This window comes from Toxotes jaculatrix, chromosome 19 (assembly GCF_017976425.1).
Source record: "Toxotes jaculatrix isolate fToxJac2 chromosome 19, fToxJac2.pri, whole genome shotgun sequence".
NCBI classification, from domain to species: Eukaryota; Metazoa; Chordata; class Actinopteri; family Toxotidae; genus Toxotes; species Toxotes jaculatrix.
Window position 1 is genome coordinate 11,307,407 of NC_054412.1, and position 22,692 is coordinate 11,330,098.

A 22,692-nucleotide genomic window follows, 5' to 3' on the forward strand; every position below is an offset into this window, starting at 1 on the left:
ATCAGCCCTGCATACACTGCCTGAGAGGCAGTTTCTGACAGGCAGCGTGCAAACAAATCATGAAGCTTGTTTGGAAGATCTGATCCCTGTCCGTATTGGTCCAACTGTAACAGGAAGTTACGTCAGCGACAAAAAAAAGAGCGAAAGCAACTTTTTAAAATTTATTTTAATGACTAGATTGTTGCCCATCAAGCAAAAGACACAACTTGGAGCGACTTTTAAAAACACCCCCCAATTTCACGTTTTTATTTTTGAGGCTGCAGAATTAAATCTGACCTGCCTGTTGCCTTAACTCCACGCAGTAGCAGCAGCAACAGCAGCAATGGCAGCCGGGCAGTGAGACACATGTCACAGCAGTCTGTGAGACGAAACACATTTTCGTGGGGGCCGAGAGACGACAAATAAGCAAAATGTCTCGGCACAGAAATGTCCGAGGTTACAACTACGATGAAGGTAGATAACCTTAACCAGGTGCTGTTCGCGGTTTAAACGTTGTGCCAAGGCCTCAAACCGCTGAACTCGTTAGCCGCTAAGCTACAGTTTACTGCTCTTGGTTGTAGCTCTAGCGGCTAACGCTAGCTAGCTTAGCTGGCAAGAAAACGTTGCTGTCGTGTCACTTGGCGCCTGGCACAAGATAAATTTCACAACAATTCAAGTTTTTGGGCCAACGTTATAGCGTTAAAACTGATGTTATACGTCCAAAGCAAGTTCAGATTATAGCTATTGTTTTTGTTTACTAAAGTTAACGACAGCTACTTAGCTAGCTTGCTAACTTTCCTGTGTTGTGGTAGTTACGTTACAAGCTTCTAATTCATAGCTGGATATGGCATATAGACACCCCCTGGTCTTATCAGTTTATTAATCCTTCCAGCTTGTCAGACCTACTGTTTAAGTATTTATAGGAAATCATCTGGCTTCCCATTTACTGTTTGTTATGCATTATGTAAAGCTGCTGACGAGGCAAAGTGACAGCTGTTACAAAGGACTCTTTCACTTTACTGCTACTGCATTTTAAACATGTGACTGTTTGTATGAAGCACAGGAAAGGAATACATTTGACGCTCAGGTATATGTTTTCTAGACTTTGAAGATGATGACATGTATGGACAGTCTGTGGATGATGACTATTGCTGTATATCACCAGCAACAGGTTGGTATCTGTGATTGCATGTGACAATTAAAAGTTACATCAACAAGTGTGCATATTTTTTAATAAACACCCCACATTAATACACCAGATTTTTTTTTCTTCCAGTCAAAGAAACTAATATGTATTTGCAGTACATTAATGATGAGACTGTAAGCTTTTAAAGTCAATTCTAGTTTGTAAAGTAGGATTGATGAGATCAAATAACTATTTACACCATCTAACATTAATCAGACATCATATCTCTTAGTTTGGCTAATAAGATGTTTCTGATTCATTCAGCCAATCAGTTCATCTACTCACGTCAAGAGAGGCAAGCACCAAAGGAGGAGCCTTTAGAAGAGGAAGAGTATGAAGATGAAGATGTTCCTATGTCCCCTACCATCAGCCACAACCTTGACCCTCTTGATCAAGGTAAGCTTTTTAAGTTCAGGCAGCAACATACAAGTCACAAAGGACGGAGATTGTCTGGCCTTTACCTCTTTTTGTGTTTCGAAATGTGCGTATTGAAGACATTAAGATCCTGTTGAATTTGTAGTTTTATTTTTACCTTAAATATTGTTCTTTATCTTGTAATTTTTTTCTGTATCACAAATGCAATGTCTGTGTTGTACTTTGTAGCCAAGCTGTATTCTTGTCTGGACCATATGCGGGCAGTGCTTGGAGATGCAGTACCAGACTCAGTCCTGAGCCAGGCAGCCATAAAATTTGGATTTGACCCACAGAGGGCACTGGACGCCGTCCTGTCTGAGGACACTAAAACAGCCCCAGTTAAAAGAAGTACCAATGAGGAGACAGCTTCGGTAGCAAGAGTTGGCCAGGAGAAAGCGCCCCTTCCACAAAGAACCAAACAAGAGGCCGTGGCTGAGAAAGGTACGCCTGGAGCAGATCAAAATTTGATCACTTTTTTGGTCAGAAGTTGTTGTCCCTTACTGGTCTACAACAGTTACATAGTAGAGAATGGTTGTTTCAATATTTTCCAAACAGTTTAGGATTTGAAAAAGCTTTTATTCAGCACTCAAAATGATTGAGTTGTTTCACATACTAGGTCATAATAAGTGTTTTTTCTTGTCATTTACTTTGAAGGGATGATAGCCATATAACGATTTCATGAGTACACATTGGTACTTTATGGTGCACAAATAAGGCTCTTGTCTTTTTGTATTACCTGCTTAATAATTAATAGCATTTCACTATAGGCAGAAGTTTTCAGTCAAACATTTTTGTACATCCCACATTGTGTAATTTCTTTTATCACATGTATTCCTCACTTTAGTATAACTAAGGATAAAAATAATCCTTAGTTATACTAAACAAGTGTAAGTGGTAATTAGATGAGATTTTAAGTCCAGTGAAAATCTGTAAGCTTGCTATTTAAGTGGACTGTTAATACAAAGTCAGAAGCTATTAATACTATTAAGAAGGAAAGATAATGAGTATTTCCCACAAAGCAAGAATTATGGGTTGTGATGAGGCAAAATAAGATATTAATATAAAAGAGGATTCAGAGAAACACAAGAACTAGACTTTTGCACAATAGGCTGATAAAAGATTGAGATAGAGCTTGGTAACTAATAGCGTATCATAATATTTGTGACTGCATGCGTGTGGGTTCTCCAGAAGAAACTCGAACAAAAGATAATTTTAAATAATATTCATCAGTATCAGCCAGAGTTCATTTCACACAAATGTGTGGGACGACACATTTAAGTCATGCAAATGCAAATGTTTAACAAAGTGCCTTCTTTCTGTTTTTTTCCCCCCTCATGTTTATGTTATGATTCATCTCGCCTCCTGTCTCTCCTCTTTGACACCTGCAATTGGCTTTCGTAAGGTAAGGAGCCTGCTTGTCTGCTTCTCACACAGACATTAGAACTGAGGCACATAACCCCCAGTCCAATGGGTGCAAACATACGCAACTACGTGTGCCAGCAAGTGCACCAAACTTGTGTGACCTCTTATCTCAAAATAAGCCTGAGCTAGTGGTTAGCAGCTCTGGAAATCAAAATGTTATCTGTCAAAATATTGGTTCAGGTGTTAGCAGTCTGGCACAGCTCATGTCTGAGCATGAGCAGAAGAGTAAGGGGACAGCAGTAATTGACACAGGGTCAAGTTTGGGTATTCCTTCATTAAGTGCTCTCACCATAGGACCCAGTTCACCTCCGTCCCTTACGTCCAATCTGAATAGTCTCTCATTGGGAACATTGGCGTCTTTAAATATATCTTCAGCATCTCACAGCTCAGCTCCCTCCCTCCTTCCAGTTTCACTCAGTAGCCTGTCACTAAACAACCCAAAACTAACAACTGCAAGCTCTTCTCTGGCTGCTCCTCCTGGGTTTGGGAGTCTCAGATCTGTTCTTCAGAGCAACCAGCTCTTAGTGGGCGTTGGAACTGGAGGCAAAGCCACAATGACTGATCCTAAGGGAAGCCCATCACTGGCTGATTTAATCCAGGAGCACTCAAACCACCGTCCAACTATCAGTAACTCTTTCTCTGCTCCACATAGTAGCATAGTCTCTGTAAAGTCTCAGTGCATGACTGCACCAGCACAAACTTTCTCTTTGTCTGAACTTGCTTCACAGCACCAAAACAGGGCTTCACACATTCAGTCTCAATCACAGAGCACTGAACGACTGGCAAACACAACTACCTTTTCTAAACCAACCAACATTTCTTCTACATGCCTGGGTGGGACTGTCTCACTGTCGCAGCTAGCTTTGCAACATCAAACCCACAGTTACTTACCTTCCCCTCAACCTGTCAGCTCTGAATCTCCTGCAAATGCTCTGAAACAGCCACCTGGCCTTTCTGAGCCGCTCTCTTTGTCACATTTGGCTTCTGAATGCAAAGATGAAACCTCAACCACCTCATACAGGTCACAGCACTCCCTAACCTCGCTCTTTTCACCAGCAAAACCAGAGAGGGCGGGTGTCTTGCCAGAAAGTACTTTAGAAGGTGGCATCAAGTGTAAGCTCGACCACAAATCAAACCACCAAAGCGCTGTGCTGCCTAAACCGAGCCAGAATATTGATTTGAGTGCACTCATGGCCCAGTCACATGGAACAGGCCCACGCCACCTTGACAACGACCTTGTGTCGCTGCCCTGTTCAGCTCCACTTGTCTTGAGGCTAGATTCTTCTGTTTTTGCAAAACCTTCAGTATTTGCGATTACTTTGTCGACTCAGAACCGCAGACAGCTGAAGAGAACAAGGAATGTATTGAAGGGAAAAAGAAGAGGTCAGAGGACAGGAAGTGGTTACCAGGCCTTCGTCTGTAAAGAGCAGGACAAAGCCAATGAGCAGCTTACCCCACTTTCACCAATTGTACCATTCCGCTTTGACACTCCATCACCTGACGACATCGTCCGTGCTAATCAGCGAAAAGCTTTCACCAGGTAGACAAGAGGAAATAAAAAGCACTTATTTCAGTTGCATCGAGGTTGGTGCTAAGTTGACTAACTTGGGATAAGAACCTCAGAGTTTTCTGGTGGCCTTTGCTCCACCAACTGCGCTAAACTCAGAGATGCAGCACTCAGGGTCATCAGTCCGTATGAGTCTTTTTAACTACTGTGTCCCACAATAAGCCATGTGGAGTGAAGAAACCTTTGGGACCAACAATACGGCACAATGACGTACTTGCTGCTGATCACTGCAAAAAAAAAAAAAACTTCTAGAAACAGTATTATGACATTTATGCATTTTCTTTTATAGAGGTAAAGAAACAAATCTTGTGTTGCTGTTACATACAGAACAATGATGTTTTAGTCAGACTGAACTACTCAGAGCCTCTCTGGCAGCTTGAAATTAATTGCAGCTAATCTTTCAAAGGATTTTAAGAACTTTTAGAAAGACATTTCTTCATTTACTGTAGTTAAGCATTTTTTTTGCTGTATTTTAAATTTTGAGTCTTATTTTTGTATGCTTATATGGCCATTGGCTTTTTAATTTTTGTATGAAAGTAAAGTAGTTTAATCTTAGCCAGGGAAAATTAAAATCTATCTCTTTTGGCGTGACCTCTTTTCTTTTCTGGCTTTGAGCTGCATGAACCCTCAAAAGAGAAAAAAGAGGTTGATTTTGTTTGCAGGTGTGCTGCAGCTATTGGAATATGGATCAGTTAACCATTGTACTGGTTTACTGCTGCCTGTGTTTGAGATCATGGGGTTGACTTTTTGGTTTAGAGGACACCTGGAGATTTTCCCATGAGAGAGCAGGAACACACACACACACACAGACATATGCATGCGCACTCAGACATGCACACACAATGAACAAGTGAACTCTTTTTATTGTCTGATATTAACAAAATGAGTTTAAAATGAATACCAATAAAGAGTGTACCGAATAAGTGAAAATGAATGCCTTCACACCCGAGGTAAAGTTTTTTTTTTCTCTTGCTCTTAATAGCTTTTAATATCACAATGTACAGATGTGTTTGATTTACACTGGGTGTGTCATCACATGCTGCCAGAGGTTAATTTGTTAATTTTGAAATAAAGATGACTGAATTTATGTACTCTGAGTGCGCCTGTGTCTGGGCGTGTCCCTCTGGTTGTGTGTGGTTGTACATTTGTGTGTGTCTGGGTGTAAAAACATAGAGTTAATGGATTCTGCAGATAAATCAGCACTCGGCACTCGTGTATGGTACCTGTTGATTCAGAACAAGTCTATACTTAAGGATGGGGTCGTGTGCGTCAATGTAAAATTATTATTGGAGTTGAGTAGGGGCCATGTCTGTTGTCAAATTGAAATGTTTAAGAAAGAAAACTGCATTATGTATCTGGTGCAGTGTATGCACACTTTAGGCTAGGCCAAAGTTTCTGAAGTCGTTTCACATGTTTAGTGTGAGTCATTGGTGCTGTTTGAATGGAGAATCTTACCCTTAAAGAAGTGAATGTTTATAGCTTAAGGTTGAACAAGGATTGCTTCAAGCCTGGTCAGATAACATCATGCAATAACAGCCACAACTGTAAGGTGCCTGGTATATGTGGTCTCATTAACTGTAAAAACTGGTGGTCTTGAGGACATTGTTCTGTGCCATAGTTGTGTGGCAGGAGAAGAAGAAAAGAGCTAATGTCAGACTTTTCTTATGGTTGAGTCATTTTTGTGCACTGCCTTAATGTTGTGTTCAGAATATTGTTTGAGCGAAGTTGTAGGGTTTGGGATAGTTGTGTGTAAACTTCATACAGGTGCAGAAAGGTGAGTGAACTGGACCCTCAGGGTGTCAAACATAGACTGGAGAGCCTGGGGGAAATGATATAAAGGGCAGATAGTGGTAATAATGACAAGTCAAACATTAGAAGTCAAACAGGTTTCTGACTTTAGTCCTGGGAGCATGATGATGTTTGGAAATAATTTGGTGGATCAGGGATGCTGTGGTCTGTTTTGAGAATGAAAATAGATTTTGCACTGGTAAAAATGTAGAGATGATTATGTACCTTTGTTAACAAGGAGTTTTGTCCATAAACTTTTTTCTCTTAAGGCGAGCCAGTGTGTGGGTTTGAGCAGCACTCTTGGAGAAAATGTCACCCAAAGCACAAATTGAAGCAGCGCACCAGCAGATCGTCTTACTCTCTGTCTCTCTTTTACACCACCTACGTAGGAAAATCTGATCATGTCTCTCAACTTTCACAGCTTTGTCAGAGGCCTTTGACAGATCAAATCATTTTGTGTCTTTACAGGCTCTGCATTTCTGCAAGGCGTACTTGTTGCACAAACATTGTTTTGTTGTGTTGAGGTGCCAAAACTGGAAAATACCATTTTACTCACAGCAAGTGGTCAAAATAAAGCGAGTGCATATGGACACGCACACATGGCTTCAGAATAACTGCTTTGTTGTGGTGCAGTGTGTTTACAGGAAAAATGGCTAAGAGAGAGATAGAACTCTTTGTCTAAATGGAAACAAAAACTTTACACAAAATTTGCAGCAGGCATGCACTTTGGCCTGAGAAATCGTTCTGGTTCATTTGTTATTCGCCTGTTGCGCTGTTGTAGATTGAACTGAAAAACCATTGCTGTGACAGCAATAGTAATATTTTGTGCAAATTTAAAATCAGAAGCACAGAAGTATCTTATTCGCAAGGTCATTAAACCATGAGTTGAGGTTTAACTGTGGCTGAGCAAAATTAAGATTTTAATAGGATTAATTCTCCAGCCCTATTATTCATTAGAATTGGCAGGAATGTGGGTCCTTCCACAATTTACTCTGTCACTGCAAGTGTATCTGTAGAGTCACTAAAAAAAATCAACCTCACATAATAATCAGCTGTGTCTTATCGGGTATGCAGCTAGATGGTCGATGAAACTGTTGAGTTTCCACCATGCTTTGTCTGAAAGCTAAAGTGTTAATGTTTATTAATGCGTATTGCTAAATCTTTTGCCTTTATACCCTGTTTTTTGCTTCTTTTGAAACTCTGAATGTGGAGTCATGTCTGTCACTCAAAAAAAGGCAGCCACAGGACTCTTAAGCAGGAGATCACTGAAGGGAATGTGGATGCACCACAGAGAATTGCTTAAAATAGGTTGAATTGGTTTTAGGATTATTTTGATGAACAATGTAAATCCAAACGTCCCTTGACACAATGGGTTATTTTGCTGTTGGCCAGAGACATTAATTTCACTACTGTTTTCAAAAACTGTAAACACAACAGGAGGTGAGAGCTCTTAAGTAGCTGTTATGACTCAAGTTGACTGTCTGCTGAGTAGGTGGTTGTAGAGGATAAGGAGATGTATCTTATGATGTGATCCTATGTTGAGAGGTGGTACTGATATTGTGTGCGTGCATATGTCTAAGTGTGAATCATCCTGAAAGTGGTCAGATGGGTCCTACTCAGAGCTTTTTCCTCAGCCAGCACTCTCATTTCCTTTATAGTCATTTTCATTCATGTCTTCCCTGACTTTTCAAAGGTGAATGAAGCCTAACTTGTATTTTGGTTCACTGGTATATCCAGTGTACAGAAAAAAAAATAGGCTATAATGTGCAAGGGAGTGCCAGAATGTTCATTTTAATTCCTAACGCATACCATGCCAGGTGATTTTACTTTGTCCTACCTGGTGGAAACCTCTTATACAGTAGCCTAGACTTAAAGCTGGAATTAAAGCATTTTTACTGTTTGCACCATTTGTGGTGCATGGTTTTCTGTACTGCACCTGAAGATTCTTTGTAACAGCCAGATCTACTAATCTGAGAGTGAGCAAACTTTGACACAGTCATATTGGCCCAGACTGAGATGCAATACAAAAATCAAGTGAAATGTTTTTCCCCTGTTTCTCCCTTCACTTTCCCCCACATCAAGACTATGAGGCTTTGAGATAAGTCACAGCCTTTAGCGGCCTCAAGTGGTAGGGATCCTCAAAATTCAAATTTTCTCTCCAGAATTCTCATTTTTAATTGTGATAACCAGCAGCTCACAATGTTCAGTTTGTTTATTAAATATTGGTTTGAGAAAGTCTTTCCTTAAAACTCAGGAACAGGACAGCAGATGTCGTCAAACGAGGAAAGAGACAACGTACTAACAGAACTCCAAATGTAGGAAGTATTGTCAAGATATATGACATGACTAGATTTCTCTCAGTCGTTCACTCTGTGTCTGTACTGTGCTCTTGGGTCTCTCACTCTCACTTGCCGTGTGAGACTGTCAGTCACCCCATTACTGGCTTTTTCACAAAGAGCCCATGTTATTTTACTTTTGCCTGCACACTTGTGTGTATTTGGACAGGGGGGGAAGAGGGTAGAGATTTGCATATCCTGGGCGGACTCCTCTTATCCTGTGCTCAGTTGAGCCCTGAGGCCAAGGTGTACAAATGACTCACTCACTCGTAGTCACTGCAAGGGTCCCCTATACTAGAGAAATCCTGGATGGAAGGACTCCAACTGTTTACCTGCCAATCTAAACAGTGTAAAGAGATCCTGCTCCAAGCCTCAGAACCTGATTGCACTGTATAGCTATTCTCAGGACACCCTCCTCCCCCGTTAATGCTGCCCCCAGGGTAGCCCAAAAAAAAATTATCTGGCAAGTTAGTTGTTTGCGAAGGCATTAAATTGTTTGACAGAGCAACATGTCCGGTAGTTAAAAAAAAGGGGGGTTATTTATTGCTAAAGACCTTGGGGGGTTGTAGAAGGGTGTGTCTGTCTGTTTCACCCAGGTTAAAATACAAATTAGGTGACCCTGATTGCCTTTATTATATTACTTAATCTAAAGTGATCATTTGTCTCACAGCTGATGTTCCATTAGTAGATTGCAAGCTGTTGGCTGGTGTCCTGTCTGACACAGGTGGTAGAAACCTACACGTCACTGTAGTTGGGACATGAAAAGCCCCCAGCTGCTGGAAGAACCAAAATTCCCCAGAGAGTTCTTTCTCTATCTTATGTTACTGCCTACTGCAGGATAAAACACCATCAGATAATGATTATGTAGATTTCAGTGCTTTTGCTTTTCTGCGTGGGTCCATTTATTACTAGTGCAGGTCGTTTTCAGGACTTTTTGTCTAGTATCATTTGGAAAGGGCACTTTATATAAGCTGTAATCATTTCTTTTTAAACATAACTTTAATGCAGTTCTGCACTGGTTGTCCTTTTTTTCCACTCTTTGTACAGATGTGAAAATAAACAGCATGCAAATGCAATCAAAGAAAAGAAGGCCTTTTCAGGGTGCGATGAACTGCCTAGCTTGTGTATCAGTGTTTCAGAATGAGAGGGACTTTTTTTTTAATGCAGAGCGAGTCATTCAGAGAATGCTTGGTTAGAGAAAGTCCATTAATAATTCTGTTGAATGACACCTCTGTTCCCCTCATTTTCCCTCAGGGTATTTTTTATGATGAATAAACTGCAATGAGCTTAGAGTGGCACACAGAAGGGATTAGTATAATGTAAAAAAAATGCATGTTTAACCAAAGCTTAAAGATTTAAAGAAAAAAAGTTTTTTTCTTGAAAACCTTAAACAGTCTTCGACAAAGACAAACATCAAAAGGGAACAAACTTTTGAGCAGCATTTTTCTTGCTTCATAAAGGTTCCAAAAATTTGCAGTTGTATCAAAAAGGGATGTGCAGGAGTTTATTTTGTGTTCATATAAAAAGAAAATATAAAAGGAAACATTTTATCATTGGTTTGTTGGTCATAAAGTTGTAATATATCAACCATTAAGGGGTATTTGTACACTGAACAAATCTTATAGTGCCAATATATGCACATTTATTTTAAAGAGTTGTGTGTGACGATACACGCATTCACCTCCAGCCCTGCACTTTGCTGAGGTGACACCTTTTCAAAAGATTCATTCTGCGAAACGCTGTGTCACACTGTTCTATTTACGTGGAGACGGGAGGCAACGGCCACTTCAGAAATTAACCCTTTCTGAACCAGGATGACACTGCCACACACATACACACAGACGCGCACGGTGTGCAGTTGGGTTGGCTGTGCAGCCCAGTCTAAATGAATCAGTAGCAGGTTGATATGACTGGGACCGGTGGCCATTTGGGACTGGGATGACAAAGCACTGACATCAACAAGTCTCACTGCTGCAGAATATGAGAGTGCAACTGATTTCATCATATGCTCACACTAAAGAATATATACTTGGATGCCTGTAAGTGATAACTATAACCAGGAAAGTAGTCATAAGCTATACGTTGTATTAATATCCTCTGGATGTCTTAATCCCACCGTTAGTGGTGTACATTGCTCAACAAGCTGTCTCCGTGTTTTATAATGTACTTTGGCATTTTAAAAGGAAAAGATCAAATCTCTTGTTTAGACCCATGCTCAATCTGCTGCTTCCCTGACTCTCAACTATTAACCAATAAAGTGTGAACTTTTGCACCGCGATACAGTCTTCCTGGTCTTAGGAAATCTGTGAAAAGTCTGCTTGCAAGTTTATGGGGTGGGAGAAACCTTTCAGTCTTATCTTGGTTATGAGAGAAAGTAGAGACATTTCTAATGCCTAGATGGTCATTTCTAATCTCTTTTTTAAATAAGATAAAAATGCCATATGTTCCTCTTTTCGCAGGCCACAGTGAGTCATCGTTGCCTTTGTTTGTGAGCAAGTGTACATTTTGTTCCTCTCTTCTCCTCAGCTAAAAGCAGAGATGCCTCTCACAGTAAACTGGACTCTGAAGTGGTACCCAAAGTGGCTCGCATGACTGTCTCAGGCAAGAAGCAAACCATGGGCTTCGATGTTCCCAGGTATCGAAAAAAACTCTGCCACTTAAATACACATTGTTCTCTTAAAACATAAAAAAAAAAAACGGCATTAAAGACGTGATCAAGTGCTCCCCTCTATATACACTGAAAATCTTTTAGCCTTTGGTAATATAGTTTTAATTTAAAATGAAAAGCAGATAAAACCATAAATTTGGATTAGCTGATGAGCATTACTGACACTTCAACCTTGAGTGGGTGTTGTGTAGATAAGAAACCATCTCGTTTCACAATATACCAGTGCTGCAGATGATTTTGGGAGCTGTATGCAGGCACATTTATCATCTGTGCCAGAGAAGAGAGGAGTTGTGTTTCATTGTGATTAAACTCTTCCCCATTTCTCTCCTCAGCACAGGGGAGAACGGCGTCGTCAGTGCTTCAGTTCGCCGTGGTGGCAGTCCTGAAAATGCAAGTGTAACACCTGCCACAGAAGCCACCTCCAAACGTCCCGAGACCCCATCTAAAGGGTCAAATGGAGACGAGCCCTCCACAGTTCCCACTCCAGGCCGCTCCTCTGGAAAGTCCCGCCAAGCGATTAATATCAAGGCTGAGCTGGAGAAGAGACAGGGGGGCAAGCCTCTGTTAAATTTGGTGGTTATAGGTAGGAAGAACACTTTCCCAAAAACCACCACAAAAAAAAAGCACTTGCAGATTAAAATGTCATTTCACTCAGGACAAATACAAGGAATACAAAAGTGGATTCTTCACCAAAACATTTGAAAAACTTAATTCAAACTTCTCCCTTAATTCCTTATACAAGAATTTCTGACATTGGTTAACAGTTACATACACAGAGGAAGTACAGCTTGCTTTTTTGTTAGGCAACTCAAGTTTTTAATCTTTGGGATTTTACATATTAAGAAATACAGCAACAAAATAAGTTGTTTTTTTTGGGGGAGTTCTTTTTTTTTTTTCATGAAGCCGTGCTTCTTGTAGCCAACTGTAAAATGCAGTTTTCTCACATTTCAAGTTGCAGGTGTGAGGTCCACATCAAAATGTCCACACGCTGCAACATAGCTGGTGTGAAAAAAAAAATCAAATTTTCCCCCCATATCCTAAACTTGGTTCATGTACACTGTATGTTTCTTATACAAGTTAAGCCATTTACTGTCTGATATTTAAGTGTAATGTTGATCAGTGAATAATTTTGAATCTCCCTTTTTTGGTGCCCTTGTTTGGTGTGCATATGCCTAAACTTGATGGTAGTGAAGGAGTCGAACTGCAGAACAGCGCAGTTGCTTGATAATATTTTCTCTTTCTCAGTTGCACGAGAAAATATGACTTGGTAGTTTCAGAAGTGCAGATGATTCTAGTTTCCCACAGCCTGTGAAACCTTTCGTTTTACCACGGTCCTTTCCCTTCCCCCTCTCACCGTCAATCCTTGTTCCCATTTGTGTCTGCCACACTCAACTTGTGCAATTCTGCTTCTTTCCTTCTCCCATCTGTGGCTTCCTTTAGCCATGTCTTACATTCTCTCTTCCCCCACCTGTCTTATCACTCTTGTGACAGTCTTCCTGTCTGTGCCAGTCTATCCTCATCCCTGCCTTGAGTCTTCCCCACCCTCCAAGCCCCTTTTCTCTATCAGTTCCTTTCTTTATACAACCGGTGCTCCTTGGCGATGTTACATTATTCCCTTCTTCTCTGCAGGACACGTGGACGCAGGTAAAAGCACACTGATGGGCCACCTGCTTTATCTGCTGGGAAACGTCAACAAACGTACCATGCACAAGTATGAGCAGGAGTCAAAGAAGGCGGGCAAAGCCTCCTTCGCCTATGCTTGGGTTCTGGATGAAACTGGCGAGGAGAGGGACAGGTACATTTTGAATGTGAAGCTATGGACAAACAGACAAATATGCATGCCTCCACCCCAGACCCCCTACCCCTCCAACCATCCCATCCCATACCCACACCCACACCCACCCACCCAACCTCCTCACTGAGGGCAGAGGTCAGGTTTGGTTGCAGATGGACAAGGACACTTGGGAAGTGCGGATGCTTACCAAACTGTCTGCTCCTGCTATGTGCTACTGGTTTATAACAAGCAGATCTTGAGAGTCCAAACGTTTTGTCCACTTACTGGTGTACCAGTACTGGAAGAGAGACTGGAAAGTCATCATCATCTTGTCCAGGATGTGATTTGGGGAAAAAATGGCTTTCTCATGAGGAGGAGCAAATCTTTCCTACACTCTTTGGAACATGTTTTGCTTCCAAATAGCTGTACTCCTTGTGACACAGAAAAAATGTTGTTGTTGAAAATATGTCCCTGTTTGCCCTCCCTCTCTGTTGTTGTTACCAGAGTGAAACGGAAGCGAAATATGCCAGAAACAGAAAGTGACTCGGGTGGGGATCCATATTCACTTATCAGTAACTTCTGAAGCAAATACGTAATATAGTGTCTGTCTGAGAGCCTCGCCCGCTAAAAGACGTTGCTCTTGAACTGAAATTGACTGAGGTTTTAAATCCACATCCTTTCATAGGGCAGTCCAGCTACTCAGCACTCCACCCACGTGATTGTTTTAATTAAAAGTGTTCATTTTACTACACGTCATTGTTTACATTGCAGCTGAAAGGAAAGCAAAAAACGTGATTATTCATTTTTTTCTCTCTCCAGAGGTGTGACAATGGATGTGGGCATGACCAAGTTTGAGACAAACTCTAAGGTGGTGACCCTGATGGATGCACCAGGACACAAAGACTTCATCCCCAACATGATTACAGGAGCTGCACAGGTATAACATATAAAAGACTCAAGCCTGCACTGTTCACAAAGATGAGATTTAGTGATAGAAGTGGGCATTGAGTGTTTGGAAGTACAGAAATTGTACTTCCAAACACTCATTTTGGAGGAGGCCTCTATAACAAATTTAACAATGCAACATTAACATACTTTGTTTATATATATATATTTATATTTATATTTATATATATTTATATATCCTAATAGATAATGCATTGTTTAATGTTATATAGAAGTGTTTCTACCAAATCATTTGAAACATTGTTTATTGATGATATAATTAGACTAGTCTGGAAATCTGGCAAATCTAGCAAATTAAATATCTGACATGTCAAGGTACTGAAAATAAAATACTAATGAAGACACACCAATACCTCCAATAACCACCTAAGCTGACCTCAACTGTTTGTCGAGGTGACATTAAGCATCTCTCTAATTTTGCAAATCTCTGTCTAAAGAAAATCCTCTCCCTCCTTCAGTATACCCTCAGCTGGCCACACCTGTTATGATTTGAAATCACTTCCCGTGGTTTTGGGTGTTGGTGTCAGAGAGTATTTTTGCCGACATGGGTGTGTTTGTCTGTCTCTTTTTTGGTGCACTAATGTAATTTCTCTTTTTACCTTATGACTGTCTTCACGTTCAGCCTCCTCGTGTAGTGACTAAGGGGTTTCTGTAGTAAGCAAATGAAGCTGTCAGTCAGACACATGCTATGAAGGATAGGATGTTTCTCAACCTGTAGTAAAACATTTGTTCATTAATTTAAAAATAAGTGAATTACTGTATTTTTATTTACTATTACTGCCTGTATGACATATTTGGCAGTATTTTGCTTTCTGGTACATATTACAAGTTGAAGTAACCATCACCATCAAGGAGAACAACAAATAAGTTGACATTTTATCTTGTGCAGATTATGAGTGCATGTTTTGCAAGTTTTAGGTTTTGGAAAAAGAAACAAAAAGCTTATGTAAGATAAGGTAAGATAAGATAATACTTTATTGCTGCAGCATAAATATAAATAACACGACATTTCACAAGAAACTAGAAAAATATAAAGTAAGTAACAAATAAGCTTAGAAAATTAAAAATAGAATATACAGAATAACCACAAGCAACTAGAAAAAAGATATAAAGTAAGTAACAAATAAACTAAAATTAAATATAGAATATACAGAATAACCGTAAAAAGAAATGAAATGCACAGTGGTGTAATTATGTCCTACATCATGAATATCATGAAAAAGAAATACTAACAACTCCAATAGGAGTTTTACTATTGCACAAGAAAAGTATGTAAGTTTAATGCGTGATTGTTATAAACTTCTGAATCTTATTGGAACATGATGAAGTATTGTGTATCTTGTGCATTTTCTTTTTAAGCTATTTTATGCTTTCTGATATTATAGACACTGCTTGTAAGCATCATTAAAGTCTTATTTTTACACTTATGTTATAAAATTCAGCTGTTAAATTACCTACTGAGGTGAGTTTGACTGTGACTATGATGCTCACATCTGCCTCAACAGAAATGCAAGCATATGGGTCTTATCTTTCCCCTCGGTTTTCTCTCCAGGCTGACGTGGCGGTGCTTGTGGTGGATGCCAGCAGAGGAGAGTTTGAGGCAGGCTTCGAGGCGGGTGGTCAGACCAGAGAGCATGCCCTGCTGGTGCGTTCGCTGGGCGTCACTCAGCTGGCTGTGGCAGTCAACAAGATGGACCAGGTCAGACCTGCTACACATCACTGACACACGATGCAGATGACTTTCTTTTGTTAGCATTACACATATGCATTAGGGGTAATTTGACCAATAATATTGTGGTACAGGAAATACAAACAATATTACTCTCACAAATTAGTGAAGGGGTTTCATTTTTACAAATACGTGTGAATTCGGGATCTGTGGGGACATACAGTTAAAAGTAATTTTTTTTTTTTGCTTTTTCAAAAATCTTAGTGAAACTGTAGAAACTGAAAGTACAGAACCGTAAGAATGTGGGAGTTCACTGATAAAATCAAGTCAAGAAGCAGAATTTCCCTATTCTGTCATAAAGCAAATACTGCTATATAATTTTTAGATTTTCTCAAAGTTCGTGACTTAACACCTCAAAGTGTTTGTCAGGAGAGAAGGGGACCTTAGGTGTGTGTGGGATTGCATTTTTGTGGTCTTTTTTTTTTTTTCCGATAATCACTGGCATGGTTGTTGACACATTTCCATTTCAAAGCCGTGCTGAAGGGGAAACTTTGTGTATTTTCCTTTATATGTGTATATAAATCAGGTAAACTGGCAACAGGAGCGCTTCCAAGAAATCATCTCCAAACTTGGCCATTTTCTCAAGCAGGCAGGATTCAAGGTGAGTTGGCACAAAGTCACTCGACATCTTGCGATATTAAACTCTTTATCAGTGTCAGTAATATTAAGTACTGTTTTACATATTTGGGCAAGAGGAAGTACTTCCTAGTTTGAAACTGGTGTTTATCTGTTTTTCGCAGGAGTCTGATGTTTTCTACATCCCCACGAGCGGCCTGTCGGGAGAAAACCTCGCCACCAGGAGTTCAGTTTCACAGCTCACCTCCTGGTTCTCTGGTCCCAGTCTCCTGGAGCAGATTGGTAATGCACACTGGCATGGATCAAGCTGCCTAAAGCGCTGACTCCCTTTTGACACTAAAACTCAGTGTTCTCTGGGGAAAAGTGGAAAAAAAAAAGTACAAGCGACAGTTCTACAATTCTGTTGCTGAATCACGTTTCTCTTGCAGATGTGTGAACAAACACACAAGTCATTCATTGGTTTTTGTGTGAATTAATCTGTTGTCATCTAGTCTGGTGTTGAATATGAAAGCACTTATCTTAAAAATAAAAATCAACCTACAGAAGGAAGTCATACTAGTGAAAAGCTAAACTGTGTTTAGCTAAACTAGTTTTTTCCTGAAACTAAGGAAACCATGAAATACCACTCTGCTAACAAGAGACCACTTGATTCAAGAGAGTTCCTAAAACAGGCTGAATTGAAAAAAGAAAAAAAATGCTGCCAATAATTGCTCCACTTAGCCCAAATCTGTTCATTATCAAATACTTAAATTTTCACTGTTTGATACTCAAAACACAGATTTTGAGTGGTATAATTCTTCAAAATGACTCAGTACAGCATAGAATGAGTAGTGGATAGTTAAGAAGAAATTAAGTACAATTTCTTTACAGTGTTGTGTGCACTCTGTATTTCATACAGCTCCGTGACTGCATTTAAAGTGCTGTTTGTCCAGACTTATGACCAGTAAGAAAACCATAGTGTTATACATCCAGTACCAGTGAAAATGATTCATCGCCCGCAGTCACCGGGCTTCTCATAATACTTTCTCGCCTCTACGCTCCTCATTGTTTTCTTCCTCTTTTTTTTGTCTTTGGTATTTTTCCTCTTTTCTAAAGATGCCTTCAAAGCTCCTCAGAGGTCTGTAGACAAACCTTTCAGACTGTGCGTCTCAGATGTTTTCAAAGGTAAGTCAATGATCCATACTCACATATGGTTTGAGATTTTGTTCATGCCCCTTCTCATTTTAAAGTTTAAGAGATTGCTAATGTTGCATTCTCTCCTCCCAGACCAGGGTTCAGGCTTCTGTGTTACCGGGAAGATCGAGGCAGGTTACATTCAAACTGGGGACAGAATACTGGCTATGCCTCCTAATGAAACCTGCACTGTCAAAGGTATGCGCTGTCTTCGTTGCCATTTTGGCATTGTAACTGACTTCGGAATTTCAGTTTTGATCTTTATGTGGCCTACACAGCATTTTCCTCATTGACAGCACTAAGGTTTCTAAAGTCATGGTTTTAAATTGTGAATCATCAGGGCAGCTTAAAAACAAAGTTTCATAAAGGTGCAGTTATTATCTGCAGCAGGGCATGACACCTGTGCCTCTGAACCTAATATGCATATGCAAGAGAAAGCTGTTCGTAGGCTGAAAGGAATGCTCACTCAAACACTTACTGCATAGGTTGAAATACTTATAAAAGACACTATTCTTTTTTGTTTGAGCAACTACTCAACACATTTCTATAACCAAAAAAATGTTTACACTAACTAATGGCAAACAACTTTATGATGTGTTTCCTCAGACAGGACATCAAACTAAGCTATGCTAAAATAAAACTCTTTTATTTTATTTATGTATTTATTTATTTATTTAAAAATAAAAGAAATAGTCATGTCAGCTCTAAGCACACCTATATCTGAGCAGTAGATCCCTATTGAGCGAGTGGTAAACGCTGCCATCCTGTGGTCACTGGATTACTCACCCTCTGTCTGTCTGCACTGCAGGAATTACTCTGCATGACCAGCCTCTGGACTGGGCTGCTGCTGGAGACCATGTCAGCCTGACAGTCACCGGCATGGACATCATCAAGATCAAGTAAACAAGTGACACATAACAGTTGACAGTGTATTTGTTAAAATTCAGAACTTTATTTCACGAAAAAATTAGAATGATTCTGTTTAACATGCTGTGGCTGCCACTGTGGTTCAGTCTTGGCCATTTGTAGCAGATGTTTGTGTGGATGCTAGTCTGGATATTCTTTGAAAACTGCAGGTATCCTTGTTGTAGCTACCAGTTATGTAACATTGCTCTCAGTCCCACCCCTCATGGGCTTACTATACTGTACTAGACACCTTTACAAGACATCAGTTTGGCTTTCATAACCCTTTTCAGGTGATGTAACCTGGATTTTTGCTTATGCCTGGCTTTTATTCACTTGTTATATTTTCTGATATCCCCTTCCTTCCAGTGTGGGCTGTGTGTTTTGTGATCCTAAGGAGCCCATTCGAGTCTGCACTCGATTCAGAGCCCGAATCCTGCTCTTCAACATCGAGGTCCCCATCACACAAGGCTTCCCCGTAAGTGCAGGCAAACACGCTCGGACCCTCTCACTTGCACATAAAGGCATTCTGTCTTATTGTGCGTACACGTTTGTTAATTGTGGTGCTGTTTCTGTGTGTGCGCTCGGTGTAGGTATTGTTGCATTATCAGACAGTCAGTGAGCCGGCCACCATTAGGAAACTGATTAGTGTCCTACACAAGAGCAGCGGTGAAGTGCTGAAGAAGAAACCCAAGTGAGTTTTTTGTTTTTCTAAGTTGCTGTAGCATTCTCAGAGGAGTTGACTGCTATTGTTATTGCTTGCTTAGTAACGCTACTTTATTAAAAATTAATAGATAACGTAGAATCTAAATTTTTGTTCCTGTTAAGGTGTTTGAGTAAAGGTATGAATGCCATTGTGGAGATCCAGACCCAGAGACCGGTGGCATTAGAGCTGTACAAGGACTACAAGGAGCTGGGCCGCTTCATGCTGCGATATGTAGGCTCCACCATTGCTGCAGGGGTTGTCACTGAGGTGAGGTGCAGTTATCATTAGGACAAAGACAAAACAAAAGGTTGTGTGTTACTGCAAAAGAAGCATTGGTTTTAAACTACGACCCTGTTTTGCTGTGTGCTCTACCTTTCTACTGCGCATTCTGTAACTTGTAAATGTCAGTATGTAGACCTGTTGAACCCAGTGGAAGAACTGACACTGGATGGCACTAACTGTTGTTCTGTTTTTTCCTTTCTTAAACAACGTGCCCTCAGTAAGTTTCCTTCTGTTCTTGCTCACCACAGATCAAAGAATGAAGACCCTTTTCCATCAGCACGGAGCTGCTCTGGAGACTGCATGCAGCTAGAGACAAAGTGCAATTCCTCAAACAGATGTCACTCGTGGACTCAGAGCATCACATCCATCCATCTCTCCATCCAGCACTGTAGCCGCTTCACCTGACTGCTCCTTCCAACACTAACTGCACAGATACCAACCATATGGCGAGATACCCGACATCGTGACACAGTGCTGCTGAGCACCCAGCAACCCCCACTTCACATTTTTTTCCCCGCTGTCTGACCATTGGCCTGTCAGAAAAACCTTGTTACAGTCTCTGGAAGATAATCCTACCATGCTGAGATTTCCACAGTGATTAATTCCACTGTATTTAAAGGAGCTGTGGCTGGTCATGAATTTTGACTGAAAGATAAAGAAACCCGGTGTAGCAGCCAGCACAGATAGATCAGCTGTGGTATAAAGGCGACATTTGCTTTCTACTGTATTTAAGGAGCGAAAGAACAAGTCCATGTTTCTCCTTTATTAATGAGGATTCAACATTCAGGTTACAACACAACATTTTTCCCTGTTAAGGCTCCCCTAATCAAATCTGCTGACAGGAAGTAACTCATTTTAAATATAGACAGAAATGAAAGAATGTAAGGTTGTGTCATGTTGGAGTTGAGTTGCAGAATGTTTTTTTTTTTTTTTTTTTTTTACCACTGATATGTTGTCGATATGCATCTCAAATTACAATAACTAAGAGGACAAGGTCTACAAAGACATTTAAATGCTTGCTCTATCTGAGGTAGAATAGTTCATGAACAAAAAAGGGAAACCAAATTTTCCACTTCCATCTGGAGAAGGAGACAGATTTCTAATTTATGTTAACGAAAGATGATTACTTGAAATGCTTCTACAAAGGAGACTTTCAGTAAAGCAGCAAAATGCTTTTTGAAGGGCTTTTTTTTTCCTTACAAAGAAAGACTCAGCTGAATGGAGGTGAGAGGTGAAAGGAGCTGTTTTTTCTTTTTCTTCATGTGTTAAATCAGACATGTTGGTGAAGACAGTGTGAAGAAAGATGATGCAAAATGAACATGACATCAGTAATCTGAGGTTTGAGTTTTGATTTTAGCAGTTTGACGTATCCTTTTCTGTCCAGGTTTAAGGCACTCAGTCCGTGAAAATGCGAATCTGAATTGCCAGCAAAATCTCCAGCACTTAAGCGTGGAGAGAAACTGAGTTTTTTCAATGTTGAAATATGTATCTAAAAGTAAGCAGGAAGTGAAAATCTAGAGATGATCATTTCCCGTCAAGTTTGACAGTGACACAGCTGGGGTTGTTCCTGCTGGAGTGGAAAGCACCACACAAGCCAAGGAAAGTTTATCAGTTAAAGCTGTATGAGAAAGACGGAAAAGATCAGAGGACATCGGAATTTAATTCCGAAAACACTGACAATGAAATAAATCCCAAGACACTCTCTTCCTTTATTGGACAGCGCAGGTATTAAAAGAACAAAGTAGTACAGAGAGGTGAAAAACAAATTTGCCATCAGATACGCATATGTGTACAATGACAGATAATATATTTGCCGGGCTTCCGGGGTGGGGTCTTTCTCAGATAACATTTTGGTGACAGTTTTGGTGTTTAAAAAAATGTGTGACGAAGGTGTTGTCAGATGATGTCTCTGATTAATAATGAGCAACCTCTGTAGTTCCTGTGTGCAAACACATCAAAGTGTGTGTGCATGAAAGTTGGCTAAAGGTTTGTTAGGTAGGGAATGGACAGAAAAAACGAAACTGCATACAGTACAAGATAGTAGCCCTCTGATACATACAGGCTCAGTTAGTCTGATGTCTTTTGTGTTGATTTGCGTGATTTGGGAGGGTTTGTGACGTGATGCATCAGCATTCCAGCTACAGCTTGCTCAGGCTTCCTTGTATCTCCTCTTGTGTGGTTTGGTTATCTCTGATACAATACTTCTGATTAATATTCATCTTAATATGACTCACTTGTACAGTTACCATAGTTGCAGCCTGACGTGCCATTGAATCAGACACAAACACTGCAAAACTATATAATGTGGCAAAGGTCTCAAAAATCATGGCGATATTTTCCAAACATATTCTATTCCCCATCAAGAAGAATTTCCATGGAACAGACAGCATGTAGGTCACCCAGCTGCCACAGGATGGCAGTGTTCAGTTTCATGCAAGGTCACCACTCCCTTTAGTCCTCCACACACATGTACACATGCATTCAAGCGGTTTGTAAACGCAACTAGCAGAGCCAAATGGACGATGACAATAAGAGTTGTTGTAAATGCTGTAAGTATGGTGGCCCGTACCATAATGATGAATCACTTTCTCAGTAAATGGGTGAGTAATGCTGCGGCTTCCATAGTCTGAAGCCACTCTTTCTGAATCAGTACTTTCAAAAGCTGACAGTCACACGGTTTTCACCCTTGTGTACACAATCATGAAACAAACACTTAAGCACCATAAACCTTGTGTAACTTGCACAGGCAGGCGAGTTCATATCTAGGGCCTTGCATGTCACCTTGTACTAACAGGAATGCACAGCATGAAAAATCTGAGAGAAAATTCTTCAAGCAGAGAGACCTGGCCTCGAGCCGAGGACACAGGCTGTGAAGTTGCTCATTGATATCCAATAGGCCTGATAGCTTTTGCTGAAATCTCACCTCAAGGTCCATTTAGTGGCTGCTGTGGGAGCCTCATATCCCATAATCTTCATCAGCCGATGGTGTTTTCCATCCAAGGTTGCACCTTAAAGTACTGGGCACAACGAAAAAGAGACAGGATTTTTTTTTTGAAATGCTGAAGTCCACTTTATTTTGCATACTATGAATTTAAGCCATCAAAACAAGTAATCATACCTGTCCCTTTTTAAAAAGTTTTAGTACGGATTCTCATGTCTGGTGCACTGATTGGTATAATGGTGGTAAACTAAGGTTTATATGGCTGCTTTGGAAATAATATAT

At 40.3% G+C, this 22,692-nt stretch overlaps 1 protein-coding gene across 2 annotated transcripts; it reads left to right on the forward strand.

Annotated features, from left to right (window-relative positions):
- Positions 1-236: 236 nt before the first annotated feature.
- Positions 237-20,459, forward strand: hbs1l (HBS1-like translational GTPase). Of its 2 annotated transcripts, XM_041063992.1 has the most exons (18): positions 278-453; positions 1,082-1,150; positions 1,430-1,561; positions 1,769-2,020; positions 11,219-11,327; positions 11,693-11,943; positions 12,990-13,155; positions 13,954-14,071; positions 15,653-15,799; positions 16,356-16,430; positions 16,570-16,687; positions 17,501-17,569; positions 17,672-17,776; positions 18,387-18,477; positions 18,851-18,959; positions 19,075-19,175; positions 19,310-19,454; positions 19,718-20,459. In XM_041063992.1, the coding sequence occupies exons 1-18, from the start codon at positions 411-413 to the stop codon at positions 19,727-19,729; spliced, it is 2,112 nt and encodes a 703-aa protein (XP_040919926.1). In that variant the 5' UTR covers positions 278-410; the 3' UTR covers positions 19,730-20,459. The 2 variants fall into 2 exon arrangements, with proteins under 2 accessions (XP_040919927.1, XP_040919926.1); XM_041063993.1 differs by lacking the exons at positions 11,219-11,327; positions 11,693-11,943; positions 12,990-13,155; ... (9 more) ...; positions 19,310-19,454; positions 19,718-20,459 and adding an exon at positions 2,987-5,655 and having other exon boundaries at positions 237-453.
- Positions 20,460-22,692: the final 2,233 nt, after the last annotated feature.